Raw genomic sequence first — 27,020 nt, 5'->3', positions numbered from 1 at the left:
GTATAGATGAAGACACTCCAGCTCTAAAAGTAATCGACCCGCTAGAGGAACGACCCGGTGGAGAAAGATCTAGCTACTTGGAATCTCCAATTAGCGTCAAGCAGCGAAAAGGAAGAACGACTGGCAACCTGTTGTAAACTCGGCTATAACGGCGTAAGTGGCATCTGCGCCAATAAAGAAAAAATGATGATGGACCTTTTTTGAGCTTCTAAGTAAATATTTATCCTAATGAAAATCTACATTTTAAGATAATTAAAAATTTACAGATATCCAGTTTAAAAATAGCATCTTACAAATATTAAACATTAGATTCTATTGTGTTACCAAATCTATTTATTTATTTATAGTTCACATAATTACGATAATTTGATAGCCAAAACACTTAGTAAATTTTTCATAATTTGAAAATGCGTTCATTTGCCAATTTAATTATTTTCAACCTGCTCCTCCTCTCCCTCTTCCTCCAGCGAGGCACCCTCACGCAGCATTTCCACTTCGTGCAAAGTGAAGCTTACATTGTAGTAGGGCACATTAAGGGTCACTACAATACAGTAGAGCAGAACCTGCAAGTGTTTCGTACGCAAGAGATACGAAGCGCCTTGTCCTTTCGGGAACAGCGGATGATCTTTGCTCTGACAATCGAACATAAAGAAACCGCCATCAAAGCCCATAGTGCGACCAATGGCCAAAGAGTGTTTGTAGCACTGCAACACACCGAATTGGAAGTGAGTGAAGAAATACATTAGTGCGTCGGCCAAGTTCATTGTGGTGCGTGTGCCCGGATTGTAGAGTTTGCCGAAAGCAACATGCTCCAAATGTACCACAAATTTGATATTCTCCAGAGTACAATCCAAATTCAAGTCCTCTAGTGAGAATTCATAATCCGATAGTTTGATGTTCTCCAAGCTCTCGCGATGATAACGATCGCCATTGATCACAATCGTGTCGAGCAAGTGTGGACTCCAATCTGTCAAACGATAAACCTTGGCAGCGCAACAAGCCATAACATTACATGCCAGATATTGTTTGCCACGCGAGGCGCTACCAAATACTGGCGCTTCGGGATGTAAATTACCCCACAGTGACCACAAACGTCCATCGATCTCGATATCGAAGCGCTTGAGCTTGGTGACCGGTAAATTGCGATAGCGACCCGCAGTATTGCGACGATTCATGCGACTCCATACCGGCAAACAATTCTCCAAATCCAACCAAGCCATAGTCTCGGGGTGTGCACACATAACTGCCTCGTCTTCGCCATGCTGCGTCGTCTTGCATTCGATCGGCACCGACAAATCGGTGAGCAATTGCAATATGCGCGTCATGGGTCCCGCTTTTCTGTACGATATCACATCAATCACATGTAGTGCATACTCACCGGCCATTTGCCATGAAGCATTCGCAGCACGTTTATCGACATATTTTAGTAGTGACTCGATATCGGCGAAGAGTACCCACGAAGCAGTGTTACGTTCACCATAACGCTTCACACCTTTCTTACATTTACCCTTGCGTGGTCCCTGCTTTTCAACATAATCGCCATCATCGTCTTCTTCTTCCTCTTCTTCGCCGCCTTGCGATTTCTCCATAGATGGATAGGGATCGAAAAGGTGATAATACTCATCGTGGAAAATGGCGAATGTCGTATTTGATACTTGAAGCAACATATACTTGCGTGTTTGCATCGATTTGGCAATCTTACGTGATACATTAGCGCCTGCCATGCCGGCTGGTTCGTGTGTCTTAACCCAGACATCGAATTTGTAATCGTCCACAGTGACATTCTTGATAAATCGTTCGAACGCCGAAGTCATATTCGTCACACGACTGGCAATCGTTTTGCCACTTTCGATCACACGATCCACACGTTGTGCCGACCACTGATTGAGCGGACGCAATATTGTGTACAACACCGCCAATGTGCTGGCAAAGAAGCAAGGCTTGATTTTATCGACCAAAGCCTCGGAACGTCCTTCCAATGCGGTGGTACCCTGTATCTTGAAGTTACAGTCCTTCTCGCGCATACGATAGCCGTAGAGGATTTTATGTGGCTTGAAACTGGTATCGAGTTCGCGTTGTAAGCGTTTGCCTGGCTTATGCTTCAACTCTACTTCTTCCTCTTCATAATCTTCCATCTCCTCCATTTCATCCTCATCGAACTCCTCTTCTAAGTCGGTAGGTTCGGCTGAACGATTCATATTGACTTTCTTTTTACCTATTTTTTGCAGAAGCCCAGAAAAACAATAAATTAGACGATTGCACAATGAAATTATGTCCAACAAAAAGGTTTAGAATTTCGAAACGAATATATTGGAAACAAAAAACAAACTAGGCAAATTTTGACTAAAACAAATGTCTCCGTAACTTTTCAACGCATTCTGTAACGAGTAGCAGATAAAGTGGATTTGTGATAAAGAAGTTATGTACAGAGTTTCTAGCATAAATCTTTAATAAGACTTAACAGTAAGAAGCGGAAATCTAACATCCATACTTTCGGCAAACCAGGAGAGATAGCAGAAATCTATATTTGTCGCCTCAGCGATTTTATGGTAGGCTCAATGTAGCAATTTGAGGGTCTTTATTATCAAGTTTTAGGTAACATACAACAACGGACCGACATTCTAAGCTGTGAACGGAAGATCCTTGTTAGCATGTCCAAGAGAATCGGTCTTTTAACTTAACCTGATCCAACCAAACCCACCCTATGTTGCACTATAATTAATATTTCTCGGTGTTGAATAAATAGATATATTTTTTTTCTATGTTTTTACTTTCAACTCTTTCGATAATTAAAATTGATAATTGAAGATTTCATAATCGATTACGAAACTTAGTGATCGACTTTGGTAAAAAATTTGAAATTATGTCACACCATATTTTTAACATATTTTCATAACACCTACCTTTTCCTTTGGTCCGTTTCTGCGCACGAGCGGCTATCTTCTCCTCCTTCTCCTCCAAGAAGGGCTGTATACGTTCATTCTCCTTACGCAGCTCACGATCGAGGAAACGTATCTTATCCATACGCAAACGATCCAACTTCTGCTTACGATCGCTCTCAGCCGCATAGACGGACTCCTCAACTTCTGGTGGCCATTGCCTATAGCGTTCAGGCGGTATATTTGTCATGTCCAAAACCCTTATAGCGACCGCAACATAATTGGTGATCTCACAACCTTGCGGGTTGCAACCAAACTCTATGCGTCTTATTAGCGAGTCCCATTCAACGAAACGTAGAAGACAACCCGGACCAGAGCCGAACTTACGATAGCCGACAGGTGTGCATGGAAAACCGATAAACATATAGAGGAAATTATAGCGTTTTACAATTAGACATGAGAACATCTGACATATGACAATCAAGCGATTATAGGTTATAAAACTCTCGAGCAGCATTTGACGCAGCGAGCGCGTAATGGAACTTTGTATGACACGCTCTAAATGTAACAGGTAAATATTCTTGCCAATATTTATTTTCGGCATACTCTTCGAAAGGAATGCACTCAAAGTCGCTTCATAGTTGGAGAACTCTTCGCCAAAGCTATTGGATGACTCCACTGCAAAATCGACCAACTCTTTATTCCATGTGGAGATATTGTACTTCGAACTCAGTGCCGTGGCCACCAAAGTTGAGAGCAGACCATTTAATTTGCTCACTTCGGTCTCCTCTTGCGGTATATACGATTGACCCATCACAACCCACGAGCCGTCGGGCAACAGCTCGAAGTTTGTGCGTATCTTCAACTCCTCCTTCAGTTTCAGTGGACGTGGCGGTGGTGAAGGTTGTTTCTGGAACTCGGCATAGACATTGTCATAATCTTCGCCATGCAATAACTTATAGCGTAAGCCCTGTAAATATTCTTTATCGGAACGTAACAGCACCTTATCAGCTTGTTTGTATAATTGCAAGCGACTCGGTGTGGGTTCAATCATATTTTCAATAATCTCGCATATAATTTCCTCCAATAATGTGTTAACAACGTCGGCATCCTCAAACTCGGGTATACGATCCTCATCCGGTATCGTTTCGATACTGTACGCACGTCCAAGCTTCTTCTTGCCTTTGCCCTTCTTAGATTGGCGTTTCTCAAGATCTTTAGTGGCAAGCTTAGGATAGGTAATTTGTAAGCGTGGATATTTATTTTTCATATTCGCCGCCGACAACATCGGACGTATACAACCGATGCTAATGCCGTGCACGAAAAATTTACCACCGCGTCGCATTTTAAGCGCTTTCTGATAGAGTATTCTACAAAACGATTCGAAATTTGAGTGCATTTGTAAACAGGCCACACCTTTGGTAAGATAATCTTCTGGGTCCAACACTTGTCCAGCTTTGCCACGTCGAAATGGATCAAACAAATAGTAGTACTCCATATCACGCCATATCGCTATAACGGAATTATCGATTTGCAAGAGCGCCGCGTCGTAATTACTCGCAAAGAGATCGCGCACAACCGATGTCAATTGTGATTCGAGATATGACTTGCAATTCGTCACATGACCCGTATAAAGAAAGGGATGTTTTTTCATTGTTGCACGAAATGCACCAAGCATAATCACATCCGGTATATCCACAATATTCATATGTTGTTTCTTCTTCAGTTTCAATCGTTTCAAGAAGGTCTTATAAAATGCTTGACCGAATTTGATCAGCTCATCAATGATTTCCATACGCCACGTCGACGCGCGCTCAATATTGGAATATAATAGCGCCAAGAGGGAAATGACTATTGAGCCATTCTGTTCGTTACCCGTTATCGGCTGTTGGATACCATTATTAGCCGCCGGTATGATCGCATATGTACCATTCACCACCGCCCAAAGACGATGTGTGCGCTTCGGAAACGGTTTACCGGCTATGGGGCTGCTTATTTTACCGAAATTTTTTATGGAAATCTCATATAAACTCATCTCACTTTTAACATAGGCTTTGCTGAAGCTGATTATCAAATGCACCAAGTGTTCCACGAAAGTGACGGACATTAGTGAGCAACTGCCATTGCTGAAGTCACGCTGACACAATTCATCGCGTCCATAGGGATCGAAAATGTAGAATGTGTTGGTGCAACGTTTCCATATCAACATGTATATACCCTTAGCGACTAACACAGCGGCATTATATTTCAAGAAATACAATGAAAGTACTTTGTATATGTTCGGCTCGGAGTCGATTGGCCCAGTGAAGTGGAGCTTAAAACCAATTTCCGCTTGTTTCTCCACAATTTGTGGTATTATGTCGAAATCATTATCTTCAGATTTATAATTGAGATTAGTGCTCTTCTTTAAAAGTTTCTCCCCAGTCGTCAATATGCCATCCAAAGTCTCGGACGTCCAAAAGTCAGGATTGAAACGAAAACTTTCAACATAAGCGGCAAACATACAAGCGATCTCTTTCGGACGATTGAAGTAACTGATGGAGATGAGTAAAATATATTTATAACAAATAGAGTGCACTATAAAACGTATAGTTACCACGCACAAAGCTCTCTAGTTCTACGAAATGTTGGTAAACACCAACTAAAAAATATTCACTTACCTAAATTTTGGTTTCGGCTTGTCATCTGGTTGTATTGCTAAGGTTCCAAAAACGATTTCAGCGGTGAAAGTCTTGTCCAAGTCATTGGGTATTTTAAATGTGGTCAGCTCTAGACGTCTGCAATCTACGATTTTTATTTATAGCTATACTGAGTTGAACTCATTCTCTGGTGTTTATATCGTGATGACATTTACTTACCGAACTTCGGCACTGAAGCATCGAGAAAAGCGCGATCCAATTGACTTTCATGTTGCTGTAAACCAATATTCCATGTCCATAAATCGTTCGGGTCACGTCCTTGTATCAAGTCAACTCTATCTAGATTTTGTTCGTCAAACTTTTGTTGTAAAATACGTGGATTATAGTTGCTGTATGGTATATCATCTTCATCCAACGGTGGGAGTGGCCGCTCAGTTTGATTATGAAACATACCACTCTTAGGACGTTTCAATTCAAGCTAAGGAAAGGAAGTTTAAGGATAGAATTTAAAAAAATAAAGAACGGCGAGTTATATTTTTATTATTGAAGATAGAACAAAACAATCCGAAATTTTAAATGGCGCGGGGTGGAACTTGAACGGTCCATTGAACTGCTAGCTCTTTGCAAGCGTCCTAACTAGACAGTGTCCCCTTCGCTCACGCGCGGTGAGCTGAAAAATTGTAGAGGCCGTAACTTATCAAAGTTGCAATGAGGAGGAGATTTAGATACTAGATTATGTCAGTCAAAAGTTGAAGCGTCTCGGTTGCGATACTTTATTGCAGGCATGAATCGTACTATGCTAGAGAAGAAATCTTTTGGCCGAACTTTTTCGAATTAACCACGAAAATTTAACCACAAGATTGGGAAAATCTCAAGCAGTTTGAAATTTTGAATTCCCAATGGAATGGTTAACATCGAAAAAGTTAAGGAAACAATGCTTGAAAAGCATCGCGTTGTTATCAGAGAGATAGCAGAGGATCATAAAATCTTGGATATACAAATTATGGATCGACTCAAGACATTTTGACCAATATTTTGAATATCAAACGTGGCAATGCTAGAACCGTACCAAAAGACTTGGAGCTTCTGCAAAAACGACGTCGAATAGAGGTCGGTAAAGAGATGCTTGAGGACCCCACATTCTTCAGACGCTCAATTGCTGGTGGTATCCCAGAAAACACGTTAAAGGCGGACAAAAACAAATCGATGCTCATCATTTTTATACTCTCGCAACAAAGTTGCTAAACAGAGTATTATAGTTTTGTACACATAACGGTTGTTTGTAAGTCCTAAAACTAAAAGAGTCAGATATAGGGTTATATATACCAAGTGATCAGGATGACGAGTAGAGTTGAAATCCGGATGTCTGTCCGTCTGTCCGTCCGCCCGTTCAAGCTGTAACTTGAAGAAAAATTGAGATATCATGATGAAACTTGGTACACTTATTTCTTGGCTCCATAAGAAGGTTAAGTTCGAAGATGGGCAAAATTGGCCCACTGCCACGCCCACAAAATGGCGGAAACCGAAAACGTATAAAGTGTCATAACTAAGCCATAAATAAGGATATTAAAATGAAATTTGGTACAAAGGATCACATTAGGGAGGGGCATATTTGGACGTAATTTTTTTGGAAAAGTGGCCCCGCCCCCTACTAACTTTTTTGTACACATCTCAAAAACTACTATAGCTATGTCAACCAAACTCTACAGAGTTGTTTAATTCAGGCATTTCCATACAAAGTTCAAAAATGGAAGAAATCGGATAATTACCACGCCCACCTCCCATATAAAGGTTATATTTAAAATCACTAAAAGTGCGTTAACCGACTAACAAAAAACGTCAAAAACACTAAATTTTACGGAAGAAATTTCAGAAGGAAGCTGCATCCAGGCTTTTTTTAAAAATTGAAAGTGGGCGTGGCGTCGCCGGTTAATCGGTCGTTAATCGGTTCACAACCACGCCTGAAATCTCGATTATCACTTTATCATGCGAGGGTATAAAATGTTCGGGGATACCCGAACTTAGCCCTTCCTTACTTATTATTAATTGCTGTGGTATGGTTCACCATAAATCTGTTCCCTAGAGTCAAACAATCAATAAGTATACTACTTAGGCATTTTAATGCGTTAACGTGAAGTAATCCGTCATCGGCGTCCGGATTTGTGGGAACCATATTTGCCCTTCATGGCCTGCAATAAAGCGCTGCCATATTTTCGCATGATTATCAGTGCCGAATCAGTCACGTAGCAAGAGTAGCAAATGCTACGGGTCCCGCGAATTGAGGGGCCCTGCGCTAAAACTGACCGTAACTAAAAAAAAATCAATTTAGATGGAGCGTAAAATATCCTTGCATGCTTTAAATGCGAAGCGCTTAGGCTATGCTTCACTTCCACCTTCCACCTGAGAATCTAAAACTCGATTTCGTCACGTTAAATCGTAAAAAGAAGTAGGCATTTTACAAATTTCTTAACTTTAATGTTCTAATGTTTTAGGTTGTCAAAAAAGTATTGCGGTATTTTCGCTAGTTGGCGCTGAGAGGCAGTAGTTCTAGTTTTATTCGTCGCATCGGGTCATGCTATACCTTTTTGGAAGGCTCATTTCGCGCCCTAACACCTGTTTGATTGATTGTCGCAAACGTGGAGCAAAATAAAGAGAAAATACGGCATATTTTACAGTACTACCACGATAAAAGCAAAAATACATCTCAAGCCGCCAATAAAATTTGTGCAGTTTATGGACCCGATACAGTTTCCATTTCCACCGCACAGCGATGGTTTCAACGTTTTCGTTCTGGTGTAGAGGTGGTCGAAGATGCGCCGGAAGGCCTGTCGTCGAAGATTGCGATAAAATCGCTGAATTGGTCGAAAGAGACCGGCATAGTAGCAGCCGTAGCATCGGTCAAGAGCTGGGCATGAGTTTTATTATTTTTTTTTTTTTATGAACAATTCAAAATTCAATAAAAAATACCGCAAGACTTTTTGACAACCTAATATTATAATCGATATATTTAGACTAGTATCTATACTAGATACATTTCTACTCTTCAAGCGTTCTACTCTTTCTTGAGTGAGAGTGGCATTAATATTAAAGATTGTCGTGGGCAAAGCTATTATAATGCCAGCAGCATGAGTGAAATATATATCGAACAAGCAAACAAGAAGCCCGAATTAAAAAAATTAATAAGTATGCAGAGTACAGTCCCTGTCTTGCACACTTATTAAACTTGGTTGCTAAGTGCGCTGCAGACTGCTGTACAGAAGCATTACTTTTCTTCGATTTCATTGAAAACCTCTATACATTTTTTCCGCTTCTATCTATCGATGGGGTCGTCTTACGAACGCACTTAAAGATTCTAATTCAAAAATTCTGATTTTGAACGGTTATCGGACACTAGGTAGTCAGCCCGAGCTGATGCTACGAAGGCACTTTGATGTGGTTTCATCAATATTAAGCAAGTATTGAAAGACATTTTCGATAACGTGGATCAAAAAGCGGAGTGTCGTAATAAAGCTTACGGACTCTTTTCAGCGATGAATAAGTTAGAAACGGGAATAATGACAATTACGTGGAACGAAGTCCTAGAACGCTTGCAAGCGACTAGTGCTTCGCCTTGATCGTCTGATCAAGACCTTAATAAAGGGATGCGCCCTTTATGAATCATTATATGGCTACGTCCAAGCAATGCGATCCACTTTTTCAGCTATTGAGGCAAGAGTCAAAGATCTGACCTACTATAAAGAATATCAGTAACAGCGAAGTACGAAGTACGATCATTTCGACGACTTTGACACCTGAATAACGTTACGAATTTGAGATGTTTATTGTCATTATTGACATTATTGATTACTATCTGCTTAACTAAACGAATGAAAGCATATCATAAAATTACTTGTGTTTTTGAGGTATTTCGATAGCTAAAATCTGAGATTTTGGAAAAATCCTCCGGTATGGTCAGTACTTACGAAGATGATTTGGAGAACAGCCTAGGCGGCGAGTTAGTGCAGTTCGCAGAGCTGCTGAAAACAGATGTGGCTACTGTTATTGACAGCAAGAAACAGGAGCCTCTGGAACAGCAATATTAATAAACTTTTATTTAATAATTCTTTAGAATCGTGTTTCCCAAACTTAGAAATTGCTTTGCGAATTTACTTATCTCTCATGATCACTAACTGCAGTGGCGAACGTTCTTTTTCAACATTAAAACGTATCACAAATGAATTAAGGAACACGATGGGCAAATAATGCGATCTCATCTCACTTTATTGAATATATTATCTCTAAATTTACCTATAATAAATCCATAAAAGTTTACTTGCAACAATTTTGTTTTATACAGTTTATAGTACTTGAGAACCTATAGCAAACCAAGGGACCCTTGACAGAATTTACTACAGGCCGCGCGCTAGTTTTATCCGGCACTGATGATTATGTCTGACTATTTGACCAAACACGAGGCGAGAGTACTCTCTCAGCCAACGAATTCGTCAGATTTGGCTCCCGGTTTTTGTTTCCGAAAGAGAAAAATCTAATTTCTTGACAGAAAGCGTAATATTTGATTAGATGTTATGCTCTTGCACCGACAGAGTTAAAGTCGAAGCTCATACTAATAAGAGAGCCAGTGAGAAGGTTTCAACTGAGTTAAAAAGTTTAGATTTGGAGGATTTTGGATACACTGTCTTGCAGATCAGCAGCGGCTCGATGAGCGAAATGGTCGAACTACCAATATAAAAAATGTCTAGCTGCAGACATTCATACGTCTATGTGTGTCTTCAATACATTCTTTCGATTACTGAAAACAAGATATAATATATGTTACAATAACTATATATTTTATTCTTAAAATTAAAAAAAAAAAACTCTCGTTATTGAAATAAACTATTTCACACTTGTAGTTAATGTCGACACCATGGAATGCAAGCAAATAAATTTCACTATATTCAGTAGTCATTAATCAGAATTATGCCATAAGCCACCATTAACAAGTATAAATTATTTAATGTATAGTATATATTTCCGCATATATTAACTATTATTTTATCTTGGCGAAAAAGCATAATTGTAAAAACTTGCACAGAGCACAACAGTCTTATCGGCAAATAAGCGTTCATTGAAACTACAAACTATCGGTCAAAACATACTTACAGTCATGTATGTACATATATTAGTTAAAACAATATCGGTAACGGTGTTTATATGATAGGTCCATAATTTTCCGATGAGTAAACTATGTTCTATGTATGGGGAAGTTATGGCATGAGAATGGATCTCATACATACACACATATATACTTTAGCGAGGGTATGAATCTGTGTTTAAATGTGTAAATATACTTTTTTCACACAAGCTATTTTAAGTGACCAACGAATTTAATGACCGTAATATCTCTGTTGCTATCTATCTATATTTAGACACATGTACGTGATTATGCAATGCCCATAAACAATACGAGTATGATCGCTGGGCGCTCGTGCATAACAAACGGAGCAAAGTGACACGAAACTTTTGTTTCAAAAGAGTTCAAAATATAAGTATTATATTTAATGTGTATATAATTATAGCTAAATACTATTATTCCTAAATTTTGTAGAAATTTGAATAGCAAAAGTCAGTATTTTTATTCAAATGAATATTATTCATTAAATAAAAAATCTATATATATATTTTTAACCGTCCAGTTTTAACGAGTTTACTACTCTTCTTGAACATAAATAAAATATATGCAAATTATATAATATTTTCAAATTTCAATTTTTTCAATTTTCAATTTTTGTTAATTATATACAATATCATATATCAATTTGATAAAGAGTACTTTTGTTTGCATGTGGCCGAGGTCAGTGACTTCTTCGTTTACATTTGAGGTCAATGAACTTTTAGTTTACATTTAGCCAAGTCAACCACCTCTGTTTGCATTTGGGATAACGGACCCTTTTGTAATATTTATCAGGTCAATGGCAATTTCTTTACATTTGGGTGAGACAATGTCGTAAGAGATGTTAAAAACTAAGAAATTAAAATAGCGAAAACGACACAACTTGTCACGCTGCTCGTCTATAAATACATATGTATGTACATATATTATAAATAGGTGTATAGCGTCTTCGACGTTTCCTTTTCAGTGTTAAAAAACCGTCGCAAGCTTAATATACTCTGTTCAAGGTATAATTATTTATTGTCTATTCCACAGCCTAAGAAAAAAAGTTTCCGATTTATTATATTATATATATATTCTTAATAAATGTCACTTACATTTGTGACATACTTCCCAAAAAATTTTAATATTAAAGATAATTAATCATTTATGTATATTCACTCCCCTCAAATAAGGATAAGAGCAAGTTTAATATCCAGTTTAAAATTATTAGTGATTAATTAGTTGCATTTCTGATATTAAAAATTTTCGGAACGACTTATACATATAAATGTAGCACTTTGTCATAAAATCGACTCAAATTGTAATTTCGGGTAATAGTAAAGAGGCTGTATGTCGACGCAGCTAAGATTTTAGGAGGCCCATTGTGAAACCGTTGTGACTAAGATTGCGATTTTTGGACAGAGTTTCTTATTCTTGTAGACGATGTTCTATAGTTTCCTTTTATTCTACCTCCTGACAGCCTTCTGGCATTCCTACCACTTAGACAGTGACCGGACAGTACTCCTACCAGTGTTCTAATGTCATGATATGAATTTTAGTCGGCATAGGCCGCACATGCCACATGCGAATGCTTGTTGAACAAGTTAGGTATTGCCTCCACTGAGACTGCGATGTTAAGCTCAGGTGTATTAATGGCAATCATCTTCGAAAAAGTACCAAGTATTTTTTTTTTTTTTTTCAAAATGTTTAATGTAAGTGGGCACCGTTATGAGTGTAACATATTATAATATGTTGTTGTAATGTGCTGAAACATTCACAATTTGCTTAGAGAAACACACATACACATAATAATGGATTTCTATATATTATTTAGTATAGCCCACAACTGACGCCCCTCTCGTAAACTGATTATTTTTATAGATTGTATGTATGTGTACTCGCTCATACCAATTTACATATAAAATTATATCAAACTCGAATTATAAATTTAAAACAGGGAACGAAGTACATTCATATAGATTTGAGCGCTTACTGCTTGCGTGTATAGTATATTATATGTATGTATTTATAAGTAGAGTGATCACTTGTTTGTTTAACTTCTATCCGCTATCTTTGCATGTACATATGATACAGTGAAAGCGCTGTGGATGTTGATTCTCTTAAAAGTAGTTTAATGACTAATACTAGTATATACAGATTTACATACATATATAAATGTGATTTATTAGTGATAAATACATGAACTAATACATGAAACAGGTGCGCCAACAATTTTGAAGGAAATAGTAATATATAGAAAGACAAGCAAAAAAAAATCTATCCTATTTTTGAAATGACAAAAAATCCATTTGGAATCTGCTTAAGTAATACTTTTCATCGAACTTTATTATTTACATTACTTCCTCCCTCTCTTGTTAAGAAACACAGCACCTTATTGTGAATTTTTTTTCGCTTGCTACTCTGAAAAATTGGTGGAGACACCCCCGAAAAAGCGCTTTCCAAGTATACTTTTGCCAATGTTTTATTCAATCCTCAAAGGTGTTGTTAAGTCAATTTCCGAAATAGCCTTCAATTCTCTTTCAATTGACTCAAAACAGTTTCAGGGGAGTGGTCGTCTAAGTTTGCTGAATAGCATAGAATAGAAGTCACACGGGGGTAAATTGGACATGTACGATGGTTGCGGCACGATATTGTTTGAAAATTTGGCGAAAAATTCACCAAGAATCAATCCAGTATACGACGGTGCATTATAGATGTGCAGAAACCAAGATTTGTCGGCTCATATTTCCCGCCTCAGTTTTACGCAAACTCATACGTATTCCACAGAGAAATATTCATCGTAAAAAATCAACGAGAACGCAAAAATAATAAAGAAAAATTAAAAACAAAACAGGAAAAACGTTATACCCTTCAGCGGTACATTTCTTTTAGTAACTATGTGTTCAGTTTGTATGTAAGCTATATGCTATAATCATCCGATCTGAACAATTTTTTCGGGATTATATTATTATCTTAGAAAATAAATGTCAAGTTTTGTGAAGACAAGAACTTGATTCCGATTGTTCAGTTTGTATGGCAGCTATATGTTATAGTGGTCCGATATCGGCAGATCCGATGTGTTCAGTTTGAATGGAATGAGCAGCTTCTTCTTCGATATCTTAAAAACTGAGGAACTAGTTCGTATATATGTATATGGACAGATGGACTGACGGACTGTCGGACAGATGGACATACTGATCATTTATATACATTCTTTATAGGGTCTCCGACGCTTCCTTCTGGGTGTTCGTGGCAAACTTAATATACATACACGGTTCAGGGCATAATTAAAAATATTTTAAGACATGTTTTTGAAAAGTATTCAATTTCCTACAAAATCCACAAAACGAAATAATTTTTTCAAAAGTTGGATGGAAAAAATTAACATATTAAATTTTACAAATAGAAAACCGTTAGGCGGATCACCTTCCCGTTACAATTAAGAACTAACACTTTGAGAGCCTTTCTTAGAGATATCTATCAACCAACTATTCGAAGCGAAATTAAAACATTTGTTTTTTTACCAACCCTAGTTTATACAAATGTTCCTTTGAAATTGATAGATATTTATATTTATATATATACATATATATTTTTTTTTAATTCTCAAAAATCGCATTTTTGACTGTTCCACTAAGTGTGCTGTTTAAAACTCAAAAATGTCTGTTTTCTTTTTAAGAAGTTAATTTATAAAGCTCAATAAATTATATCACTCTTATTGGAAACCCCTGTATATGTCTTTAAAAAGTAATAAATGTTAATAATAATCTTTACTGTAACTCTTAGCATTTGGCAACCTTAAAAATTACAAAATGTCATAGAATTACGTCAAGTGAGTTGGAAAAATTTAGGTAAATGATTTAGCAACCTTGCTCCGCCCGATCTTAAGGAACGCATAACCTCTATTTGAATTATTTCAATTCTTAAATATGCTAGAACATCTCTAGAATGCAGTATTCGGAATCTTCTACTATTTATACGTACATAAATAAAATAGTGTGGGAAAGTCGATAGCCAAGAATGGCTCAGTGGTCGTATTTAATTAAATTTTTAAGAAACAATTGCGTGAAAAAGAAGGAAAGACATAAAGCTTGGTTACACTAGAGTTATAATACCATTCACAATTGCATTTCCAATAGCATAAACATGTAAAAACCCGATATTTATCGTTTTTTCAGTTGATCAGGTTGTATAGCAGCTATAGACTATACTTATCCAATCGTTATAACGTTGCGATAGATAATAATTCATGCCAAACTTTGTGGAGATATCTGCTCAGATAAATAAGTTTTCAATACACAGACTTGACCTTGATCAAACAATTTGTATGGAAGCGATATCCTATAATGGCCCAATATCGGCTGTTCCGCCAAATGAGCAGCTTCTTGGGAAAAAGAGAGCGTGGACTAAATTCCAGATCTGTTTTATCCCGTTATTTCTTTATACACATACTCGTATATAATATATATATTTTTACAAAATAAAAACTTTTTAATCCATCTTATATAGGCATATTTTCTATAATAATAATATGCGAAACAACTTACATACCTATAAGCATACATATAGTATAGTATATATGTAAAGCGGTAGTTTTTTCTAACCAAAGCAATCCGCTCACACAGGATTAAAATATATAAAGGAGTTTAAGAAGAGATCACGACTAAATAAATATTGACTTTTAAGCTGCAGCAAACAAAAATCATAAAAATACTATAGTCGCACATATATACATATACACTTAAGTATATTGGTAAATATGTACTCACATAAATGCATAAATATACAATAAAAATAAAAGCGCACGAGTATATTGTATATATGTATATATGTACGTACATATGTATGTGTGCATTCGTCAAATTGAAGTGTATCAATTGTCGATGCCGATGCCGATGCCGATGCCAGTTAAGTGAGGTGAATTAAAACATTGTCACACAATAAGCTGGAACAAAGAGAGCAAAATGAAATCAGCACTATTAGACAGTGCAGAGTTAAACTATCAAAGCTTTCCTCCTACAGAACGTCATCGTTTAAACGGCATCATAAGAACATTTAGGAAGTAAAAGCGAAATATCTGCACTTTTATGCATTCGCTTTGAGTGTTATTTGTTTTTACCTTTTTTGTTTTTGTTTGCTGAATGTCATAACGTATGATTGTATGGCATTGAGGTGATGGCAAAGCCTTCAAGAATTCGCCAGAGCAACAATACCGCGCTCTCGACTCTCATACTTCATTCTAGGCACTACCACTAATACAGTTGCACATACTGTATGCAATTGTGCACATGAAAATCGGCTTGCTCGCTGCTTGTGCACTTGACGCGCATTCGGTATTTTAATTTTATACTACTTAAACATTGCACAGTGGTGTGTTGGGGAAGATTTCATGCACAAAATTCAAACAATTATCCTTTGTGTGTAAATTATTATAGACAATTATTATATACTATTTTTCGAATATAGTACGTACATATAGATGTGTCGATAATTGTTGAAAGTATTGAAAATCTTTGTAAGTTGAAACTTCTTGGAAAGGAAAGATAAAAAACAAATATTAAATGAAAAATAATAACGGATAAGGAGCGGTTGAGTTTTGAAGTGAAAATTGCAGAACATGTTTCACTCGTAACAGTATATCTTTATGTCTAAAACAGATACAACTGGGCGCAAACTTGAACTAGCCCCGGCTGACTTTGCTCTATATGATTGATTATGGCATGTGATGTACCTTAATGAAACCCAGGAAACATTTTTCAGCTGTAGGAGCAACCTTTGATTCGTTTAGTGGGGAATTTGTTTGCATTATTTGATTTTGAGTACTTTCCATTCATGATGAAGATTTATGGTTAATGGTTAAGGAAGTGATAAAAGTAAAGGGGAAGCATAGAATTCATATCGCGAGAATAATATTCTTGATATGAATTAGTTCAGCGACAACGAATATTAAACTGAAAATATTAAATTTGGACTGCTACCATATTTTATTGATTGAAAACGACCTGACCTCAACATGAAACCCTATTAAAGATGTAAGACGACTACCAGAGAACATACTAGAAGAGTCCACATGGTGCCATTACATGAATTATCTAGGGAAATATATCAAATTATTTTTCAACTACGACTTTTTTTTTTAATCCATAAATAGTTAATAAAAAATACAAGACTAAAAAATTATAAAAATGCATAAGAAATTTGGAAATCGCTGGTATAAATATATTCATTCCTCGGTTGGTCAACAATATACCCTGATTGAACATGTTAACAAAGCTGTAATTCTAAAGATTCCTTTCTGTTAAATAATAATTCGAACATGGCCTTCTCATTGTTTTATGTCCTCTGGTACTACCAAACTCCTGCCCGTTTTATAGGTTAATACCAACATTTTCTTTTTTTTCCCCTAATGATTATCGTCTATTTTGAAGCTTCGTTTTGTTTTATTTTTCACAACGTAATTCTACTGTGTAATAATACATATATTATAGCTGTACATATGTACATATGTATGTATGCATTTCGTTCTGTTGGCAAATGCTACTGCCGTGTCGTATCTGCGGCTGCGATTGCCGTGCCAAAGCAAGGTGTTTGCATGCCTTAAAGTCGCTAAAAGTGTCTGTGTGTTGTTTTTCGTTTCGTTCCTCTTTTTTTCATTTCTTACGAACTTACTCGCAAGGCAAACAAACGTAGCAAACGCACAAGCAACCACCCCACCGCACACCGACCCCAACCTCCACACACGCAAAGGCTGTTTCTTGGCATATGGTTCATAGTATTTTGTTGTTGTTTGTAGGCTCTAGCCATAGCCTAGCGCATCTTGTGCACTTGCCCACGTCTGTGAGCGCCGATGTATTGGTGCATTTTTGTGCTTTACGGCCAATACGAACCGCATATTGACTTCCCGACTGACTGCCACTGTACAAACATATGTGTGTGCGTGTGCACTTGTAAGACTATGAGCACCACTACCAACGACCACTGCTGGTGGTTGTTAGTTGTCTCGTTGGAGTGGCTGAATTTTAATACCCAATACTTGGGCGCTTACTATACACACCCGCAATGTCATGCTATGCCACAGCCATGCCACTATTTCACTGTTTAGGTCGTAGCTATTCATATATCACAACGACACTGCCATAGTAGCTTGCAGCTAGTAGCTGGTGCTGGCTGAAATGTCTGTTATAGCATATGCTACTGCCAGTTTATTGTCTGCTTGTGTTTGTGTGTGCATATTGTTGCCTAGCACTGTGCAATGTTATTGTTGTTCTCTACTTATCGCTTACGTTTGTATGGTCGACGTCTAGTGGCGTTTGCCATGCGGCTTAATATACCCAGCGTCGTCGTTAGTATGTGTACACATACATACATATATGCACACAAACACAATCGTGCTACCGGCTGTGTGCCCACCGCTTTCGTGGCTGTCGTGGCTGTCGTTGCTGTTGTTGCGTATTAGCACTTCCATGTATTTGTTGGCCGTTGTTGGTTTTTCTCATACGAATACGCGGTATGGTTTTTATTTCATATGGCCAAACAACACACAGAACCAACACCAGTGCCACTTAGTCGCTTCGCGTTACTCAGCAGTTAAGCATTACAGCAAAGTCGAAACGCGCTAAAGCACAGCGCACGAGAATAATAGTAGAACCGACCCCGCTACCGAAGCAACTGAGAATAACAATTCAACAACAAGAACACACAAAAAAGAGTAAATAAAATTGATAAAAAAGAAGAAACAAAAGCACACAACAACAATAACATGCACAAATATGGGCCTAGCATAAACAAAACCAGGTGTTGGGAAGTGTCTGTGTACCTTTTTTGACGCGTGTGTGTGTACTAAGTGAAATAAGGAGAGCCCAACCCCTTCGTCACCACAACGCTCGGCTCGACACCACACGTTGACGGCACAACGAAAACGCGACTTAACGACGAAGTCCACTCAAGGTGAGCCGAGCACCAGCACCTTTTTGGTACATGGAGCATTGGTAGTATCCGTTTGTCAAGTGGAGCTGCGCATTCAGTAAAAAGGTGGTGATCGAATTTTATATTATAGCGGCTACGTGGATTATCACCTGATCTATGCGCACACATATAAACGTGCATGAACGTGTTTAAACGTAGTGAACATGTTTAAACCCATATGAACATATGTATAGTATAAGCACATGCAAAAATCATACGAGTGCGATCACTAGTTGGTAGTTGTTGTGGGAGTTGGCGTAAAAACAAAACACACTAAAAACGAAGACGAAAAATTACGAAAAAAAAGCAAAGCTGTGTGAAAGCCAATTTGCTATGCTGTGCTCTACGAAAGCTAGTGGTTAATCACCGTTGAAGCTGCAGCTGCTGCACTGCACCTGTGTAGGTACACACATGCATAAATGAGTATATTTTTTTTTCAGTTGTGTGTGTGTGTGTGGAGAGCACATTCGTTACCAATTGAAGCAAATAGCCAACAACAACAAACGTTTTTATTATTATTTTTTGGGTACGACAAGCAAAAACAAAACAAGTGTGCATACAACTAGCACTTAATATTGCTAACTGTGTAGTCTTGTCAATGCCTTCGCTTCGTACACACATTTGATTTGACAAAAAGTGCATGTAAAGAGCACACAAAAACAAGTGGGGTGCAAAATTGCGAACGAGAAAGCGAGCAGTGAGTGGGAAAGTAGAATTGGAGATAAATAAACGCAATTGCGCGCATGCAAAATATATATTCATACATGCATATAAGTATTGTACAATATACATACATACATAAGTACATAGAGATGTACTCGGTTGACATTAAAAGAACAGTTGTTTGATTTGCGTGCGGAATTTGGAGAATTTTAAGTGGAAAACACGAATGTTTTGCAGAAAAATTTAGTAAAAAATTAAAAAAAGTATTATAAGTAGAAAAATACTAAAATATAATATAAATTAAAAACAATAAATTAATATCCAAAAAAAAGTTATTTTAAAAATTAAAAAAGAAATAATATTACAAGATGTGTATAAGAGACAGCTGTTAAGCAGCGGCATTCTAAAAATATGTAAACTAAAAATATTTAGAATAAAATCTAAAAATAAGAATAAAACTATTTTTAATGCTCAACTGCATTTGCTTTAAACAAAAAGTGTCATTCCAAAAAGTATAAAATTTATATGAAAAAAGTTTAAACTAAAAAAACATAAATACAAATTAAAAAATAGTTTATAAAATGAAAATAAATAATTAAAAAAAAACTTGAACTGCATAGCTTTAAGCTAAAGATTAAGAATTAGCCGCAAACCCTCCACGATTCTGCTGAAACCGCCTATTAGTGTTTACAACATAAAATATACATAGATTAAAATATATAGTATATAAACCACTGCCACTACAAAACAACTACCAACACACATACTGCAAATCATAACGCATACTACAGCGCTACAATGACCGCTAAACCGCCAAAACGTGCCAATAAAGGGGTAAGTTTCCTATTTTTAACACGCATACCAGTATTTGCCACATTTTACGCATTTTCTTAACAACCCCGCTCAGTTACCTACATTTGTACATACATACATATGCACACACATATACTTAGTTAGACACACAATAAAAAGCGGCTTGTGACCAGTTCGACACTGGCCAACACGCGCCACCAACTCAGCCCACCAAACATGGTCAGCGCTTGCAAGCAAACGCGCACACATACAAACATACAAACACACACAGCAACGCTTTACCTTATCGCCCCGACAAAAGCATATTGTTGACTACTACGAAGATGGTCTACTTTTTCAATACTCAACCAATATACTGCGACTTGTATAGGCTATAACAAGCGTTTTATAAGTTCTAACAAGCATTCTAAAAGCGCACAGCGTCTCTCTACAACGCACTTATACACCAGACAAACGGCACGAAGTGTACATGTGGTTTTGCTTTTGTGTGTGCGCTCGCGTGCACCTTTTGCCACTGTAGTATTTATTTTAGCCACGTCAAATAACGCATTGAGGGTTATTTTTGCGTTTTATAAAACAGCCAGTGCGGCCAGTAACAATGACAGTTATACAATAATACAGTCAAAGTGAAGCATAGCGCACACATACAAGCACACTTGCAAGTATAAATTTGTGTTTGGCTATGTGTACGTATGTAAATATGTTTGAATATTTGAACACGTTTCTCGTTGCCATTGCGACTGCCAAGTTTTAGTTTATGTCACCACTTGTGGCAATAACAGAATCGTGCAAACGAATAATGGCACATACATACTTGCATATCCAAGTACGAGTTTACACACACACATATGCATTTATATCTATGCGGTTTCTGTATGTATTCATGCACACGCATTTGTAAGTGAATGCTTTTGCAATTGATTGGCTGCGCCATAATGATCCTCTAAGCGCATGTTGCTCAAAAAGCGATAAAATTTGAGAAGGAAGATTGCAAATCTTTTGAATGTTGTTGTTGCATACTCACATAATTTCGGAGATTTAGTCGAGTTCGCAGTTCTTGGAATAAAGATCGATTGCATTGACCCAACTGTCAAGAGACCTTCGAGCATATTTAGCTGAGATAGCGCTTATGGGTACTACTTTTCTATTTTATTTTATTATTTTTTTTTTTCACAAATATACTGACCGCAAATTATAAAAAATATAGTACTTGGAATATTAATTTAGATATTTGGTAGTTTTTCAACCTCCTAATTTCTTCTAAACTTCTTACCTTACCTCTTATCGAGTATAGCTTCATATAAGGGAACAGAATGCAAATGAATTTATTATTTTTAAATGAAGCAGTCTTTATACATATGATCAAAATTGACCCAGACTGAGTCTTTTATGCGGTCGCAAGCTTAAAGTTTCGATCTATGCAATCTATGCAACAATCTTGCGAATGGTCCCCTAAAAATGGGCCGAAACCTAAACAACAAAATTCTCTGAAGGCACTGAATCCATCCCAGCCGAGGCTTATAACAAGTATATGGAAATCGGATTAATCGTTGACATACTTTTATTGCCTTATTAGCCCACTTTAAAGGATATGTGTTTTTATCAGTCCAGGTCAAATGTGATCAGGTTTTCCTTAAAAACTATCATTTCGTTTTAAAGAAATATTGTTCGGGTAAAGAAAGCTCATCATTTCACTTAAATAGTTGTTTAGAAATCAAAGTATCTAGATGTAAATTTGGATTTAGAAGTAAAGTGAGAGCAAACCCTCTAATCATTCGACTAAAAAACCACTGATTATCGACGTTCACAGCTCTGCTAAAGCACTTTCATTGTTCGTTAGCTTCAAGTAATTGTTTTTAGATAACCTCTAGGTTATAAAAAATAAAATAGAGGCTGTATTGGTATATTCTGAATTCGCGCAACTTACTCTGGTATAGAGTTTTCACATATCCAAATATTCTTGAACGATCTGTCCATAAAGATCAGCTATCTCGATCAACCTGATTTTACCATTTTTTAAAATGGTTTTATGGAATTTTTGGTAATTTTGTCTGTGACTCCATCCTTTCAATGCCAACTGAATCGTCGTCTTCACTATTCTATGACATACACATATGGAATTTAGTAAATCATTGGCAAATGGTTACTATATAGATATTAGAGATATACATATCTCAAGGACGACCTGTCCGATTGCTTTTAAATTGATTCACATGCTATTTAGAGGTAAAATCTAACTACTAAATCTATTAAATTTTGGTGACACACTCACAAAAATTATACGAACTTTTCAGCCTGCCTGTTAAAGAGTACAGAATGTGAATATCCATAAAGGCCTTACGATTTATTAAAAGGCTCCTAGGAAATTTGGTTCAATGGAAGAGATGGCCTTCTAGCTCAGAACAATCTAATAATAAAAAAGAATTTTGTTCACATAATCTGTGCTTTAACTACTCTCGGTTATTATACCGTAACAAAATAAACTTAAAACTTATTTTTCCAGCACTTTCTTAATGTAATGGCATTCAAAAATTTTCCTTTATCTCTTACTTCCAGGTCAAACGACGTAACGAGCGAAACATACTGACATTCTATGAGAAAATCGCCGTCATACACTACTACGATGAGACGAGTGTTTCACGCAATCGCTTAGCTAAACTATTCCACTGTTGTGCCACACAAATTCGACGCATACTCGAACACAAAAATGAACTGCTGCAACAATTGGCCACGCTCAGCGAAACGGATGCGACCAATTTCATCGAAGAAATGACACGCAAACGTCGCAAATTCGAAATGAGCGCCATTAGTTTCATACTACATCAATGGGTGGAGCGCTGTCGTGAATTGCGTTTGCGTAAAACCATAACAAATCAGACGCTCAAGGATACGGCGCTCAAAATGGCCGCCATACTGAATTTGCCCAGCTTTCGGCCTTCGTATCGTTGGCTAGATCGTTTTCGCAGCAAGTACAGATACACAGCCGAAGATTTGGGCACAGCGGGTGCGCATGCCGTTGATGGTGAACTGGCGGTTGAGGACATTATTATTGAGTATAAAGATGCTTTACCGAATTTCATGCAAACTGAAATTTCGGAAATAACCTCACTAGACAAGGCAATGCACGCGGAGGTGGAAAAGACAAAGATGCTGCTGCAAAATGCTAGCAATGAGAATAGCGTGGATTATGTGGTTAGCGATGAGGAGGATGAGGTGGAAGAGGTGTCTGATGATGCCGCTCAAGTAGACGATGACATAGCTTTGGTGGTGAGCGATTCGAAAGACTCCAGCGGTTGCTCTTCGAACACCCATGCGAGAACACAAAACATTAACCAGCCGAATGAACTTAATGCTGAGCAAATCAAAATGAATGCCGGCACCACAGCTGTACTAGGCAGTATATTCCCGCATTTGGCTGTTATACATCAGTTTGCGCTACTCAATGCCGATGTCAAGGCGCTGGAGTTGATCTCACAACTGGGTGTGCACATGCAGAAGCAAGCCGTCGACGGCGCATACAAACAACTGACGCTGGCGTCAACAAACGATGAGTGTATCGCAGACAATATGCAATCGGATGTAGGCGGTTTTTATGCTGCGGATCTTGATGATATCGTGCTGATTGAATGAGTAGTGTATTATCTATATATGTACATAATAATACTTATATACGTATTATTAGTATGTAGTTTTGTAGTTATTAGTTTTTAGATGCTCTGGAGAGCAACATCCACATATTGGCCTTTGAATATTTAAAACATACACCGCCTTAACATAAAACTATAGCCAGAACTGTGAAGTCACATAAGCTAATGCATAAGTCCTCATATTATATACACATATATACATACTTGGATATAATATATAGCTATATTTAGTATACATAGTATATTTAGTATACCTAAAAATAGAAGAATTTGAGTTCATAATAAATCTTTTGAAACATTAATATTTAATGTCATTTCATTAAAAGGAAGTAAAGTATTTATATCGTAAAAATAATTAGAGGAAATCGGTAACAAGATCCGCTAATTTCGTTTTCAATGCACCAGCACTACTTTGAAACTGCACTTATCTATAAGTATATTCACAAAAGTTTTATAAAATTTTGACAAAACTTTCGCCTTTGAAAGAGGTAGAGCGGTTAATGTATCACTAAAAAAGGTTTTAAGTTCTCTAACTATCTTTTTCAATACAGGAACACATCTAGAGACTTTTCGGGCTTAACGAGAGACTAATGATACTTGAAAAGTTATTTTATTTTTTCTAATCAAATATGACCCGGACTGGACCATCGATACTCAACATTACAACATTAATACATTACACACTGCAGTATATTTCAGACTAAGATCTTTGCCATTTGCGAAAGCTGCTCTTAAATGCACATGCAAGCAATTCCAGCGTCAACATCTGCGTAGACAACCAAGCAGCAATCAAGGCAGTAGCCAAAAGCAAGCAACTTTACTTCTACTGGGATTGCCAAGAATAGTTAAGGATAACATCCGAATCAATATTAGGAAACACATGCATTGTCTATACGACGATCTCGATAAAAACATGGTGAAGAAAATCAAAGCTCTATAAAACGTGCTACCAGGGTGCAAAACTGCAAAAGTCACGTGCAAAACGGTAGATCAGAAGTACACAGCATTCCTATTGGTACTCGAAATTAGTTTTGCTTGAAATTTTATGTTTCAGTGGAATCCGTTGAAAATGTTGCAGAAAATTGTTGGGCAGTCTACTTATCACGAACACATGATTCGAGTGGTATTCAGAGGAGTGTCAAATAATCGAAATATTTCCGCAGAGAATCTCAACATCTCTTATAGATCCACGCAATACATTGTGGTTAATGATTTGGGTATACACTCGTTCCAAAAAACCTGAACCTTTTGTCAAAACGACGTCGAAAGAGGTCGCAAAAGAGAATGAATATGAATATTACATCGTAACTTTTCAGTCCAGGACTGATCCCCTATGTGGCCTACACAGGTGTCTCTTTTATGTGCTCAAAATATAAACGAAAGTTTGGAAATTATAGAATCTAATTGGTCCAGGCTAAATTCATTGCGTTGAGTGGCGTTGTATCTCAAATATTCGACCTAATTTTTCTGCAAATAAATCCAACGATAATGATTGAAGACGCTTTCTATCCCAGAGAAATGAAACTACAAGCATATTTTGGTAAACTTGCACAATACAACCATTAATGGAGGAAAGAGATATATTGTAAAAAATGTAAAAAAAACGTTATAGAAACCCTTATTAATATTTAAATAGATTTTCAACTCACCATCTTCGCTGAGGGCTTATAAATTACATCCAAACTGCAGGATGGGCTCGCCATTTGTGGTTTTACCGACTTCTCCCCCTCCTCATCTTCTTCCTCGCCTTCACTCTCCGCTTGACTCGGCACCGGACTAACGAGCTCAATATGACTAGGCGCCTTTAAGGGCATTTCAGAACCATCATGTACGCGACGCGTCAAATCATAAGCCACGCGTAGAAAGCGTTCGCGCATTATAGAATGTTCCTTCAATTCGCTTGGCGTACGCTGTGGGTTTGTGCACAGCAGATAATCATCGGTTTTGGAGCATTTCTTTTTGATTTCACGTTGAAAGCGTGACTCTTTCACTTTTTGATTGAGACGTCGTAATTCATCTTCGATGGTTATCACTTTGGAAATGGTCGAAGTTTCTGGTCGATCACATTTACGCACTTTTTCGCACATTTCAATCTTCCAGTCGGGTGAGTTCGGGCTGTCACCCATGTAGGTGCGTACTTCATATGGATTCTTCGATGGACTGACATCCGACTGTAGGTTCACAAATTTTTTCAACATTTTTGCGATTTAATATTTTGTTATTGTTGATAGCGAGTTGAGATGTGCAGTAGAATTGAAGAGATTAAATGTATAAGCAATTTCGCGAAAACAGAAATTTTTTTAAATCCTCTAAGCTGACAAAAAAATTTAAAAGTCTGATATTTCACTTATTTTTTATATATTTTTTTCTTCTTTTTTTTAAGGGTTCTCTTATACACAGTAAGTTTAACACTGAATTGAAATTAGAAAATAAATTTCAATGAAACTTAAACGCCTGCTACATATTCAAAATTTTCTTAGAAAATCAAAGCGTGTTTAATTTAAAAAAAATTAATTAATTTAATACTTATATGTACATATATAAAATTCATATTAATTTTATATGGGGACCAGTGAGGTTTAATACCTTTTCGAACCAACATCAATTTTTTTTTAATAACGCTCGCGTCTCGAAAGGTAATGGCAAGCTTCTAAACAAAGTTCTGCCAAAAAATATATTTCATAAAATATTTAAGCATTTCAGAATCGACTAACAACTTGCAACGCAAGAGATTTAAGTTCGTCTTGCCGCAATCGTAGGAGCTCTTACTGTACACTGTCCAATCATGCGGTAAAGCTTAAGCTCTTGCCGGACGGTACTTGTCAAAGTTGTATGAAGTAGAGTAAGGTAAAAGCATCCAATCACTTTTTTTATCCACGATACAGCCTTCGCAAGACTGAGGCTGAAATATCAGAGGACCAAAAACATAGTCGTCTCAACAAGTTTTTGACAGGGTCAAAGCGCTTGGTAGATCTTTTGATGTAGTCCATAGGAGTTTTTAGGCACCATAACGAACCGACTTTCTAAACACTTTTCAAATGAGATCTCTCTTAGGATTGACCTCTTAACCTAATCTAATCTTACGCCCACGGATCTTGAACTCCAGAAGCCTTCACATGGACCAGTGTTAGTTTTATTTATTGATTTCAAAACGGCTTATAAAAATCGTAATTTAATCTACACTCGCAAAGAAGTCCAATAAGTTCGAGGAATACTGTCGAGCTATAAACCTTGACTGCATAAAACTCGAAATCCGATCTAGTAACGTAGGCTCGTCTAT

The 27,020-nt window shown here is 37.1% G+C and overlaps 2 protein-coding genes across 2 annotated transcripts; one reads left to right on the top strand and one right to left on the bottom strand.

The window, feature by feature from the left end:
* Positions 1 to 313: 313 nt before the first annotated feature.
* LOC108969144 lies at positions 314 to 26,081 on the bottom strand. The gene is made up of 5 exons (XM_018933697.1): positions 25,390 to 26,081; positions 5,738 to 5,996; positions 5,540 to 5,663; positions 2,904 to 5,413; positions 314 to 2,215 (listed from the first exon to the last, which is right to left on the bottom strand). The coding sequence occupies exons 1-5, from the start codon at positions 25,936 to 25,938 to the stop codon at positions 426 to 428; spliced, it is 5,232 nt and encodes a 1,743-aa protein (XP_018789242.1). The 5' UTR covers positions 25,939 to 26,081; the 3' UTR covers positions 314 to 425.
* On the top strand, positions 19,821 to 23,916 carry LOC108969151. Its single transcript, XM_018933709.1, has 2 exons — positions 19,821 to 20,114; positions 22,650 to 23,916. Exons 1-2 carry the CDS (start codon positions 20,079 to 20,081, stop codon positions 23,721 to 23,723), a joined length of 1,110 nt encoding a protein of 369 aa, XP_018789254.1. The 5' UTR covers positions 19,821 to 20,078; the 3' UTR covers positions 23,724 to 23,916.
* Positions 26,082 to 27,020: the final 939 nt, after the last annotated feature.

The sequence above is a fragment of the Bactrocera latifrons genome, unplaced genomic scaffold (genome assembly GCF_001853355.1).
Source record: "Bactrocera latifrons isolate USDA-ARS-PBARC rearing strain unplaced genomic scaffold, ASM185335v1 scaffold_104, whole genome shotgun sequence".
NCBI lineage: Eukaryota > Metazoa > Arthropoda > Insecta > Diptera > Tephritidae > Bactrocera > Bactrocera latifrons.
The sequence above is the reverse complement of the archived record's forward strand: the minus strand, read 5'-3'. Positions and strand labels throughout refer to the sequence as shown.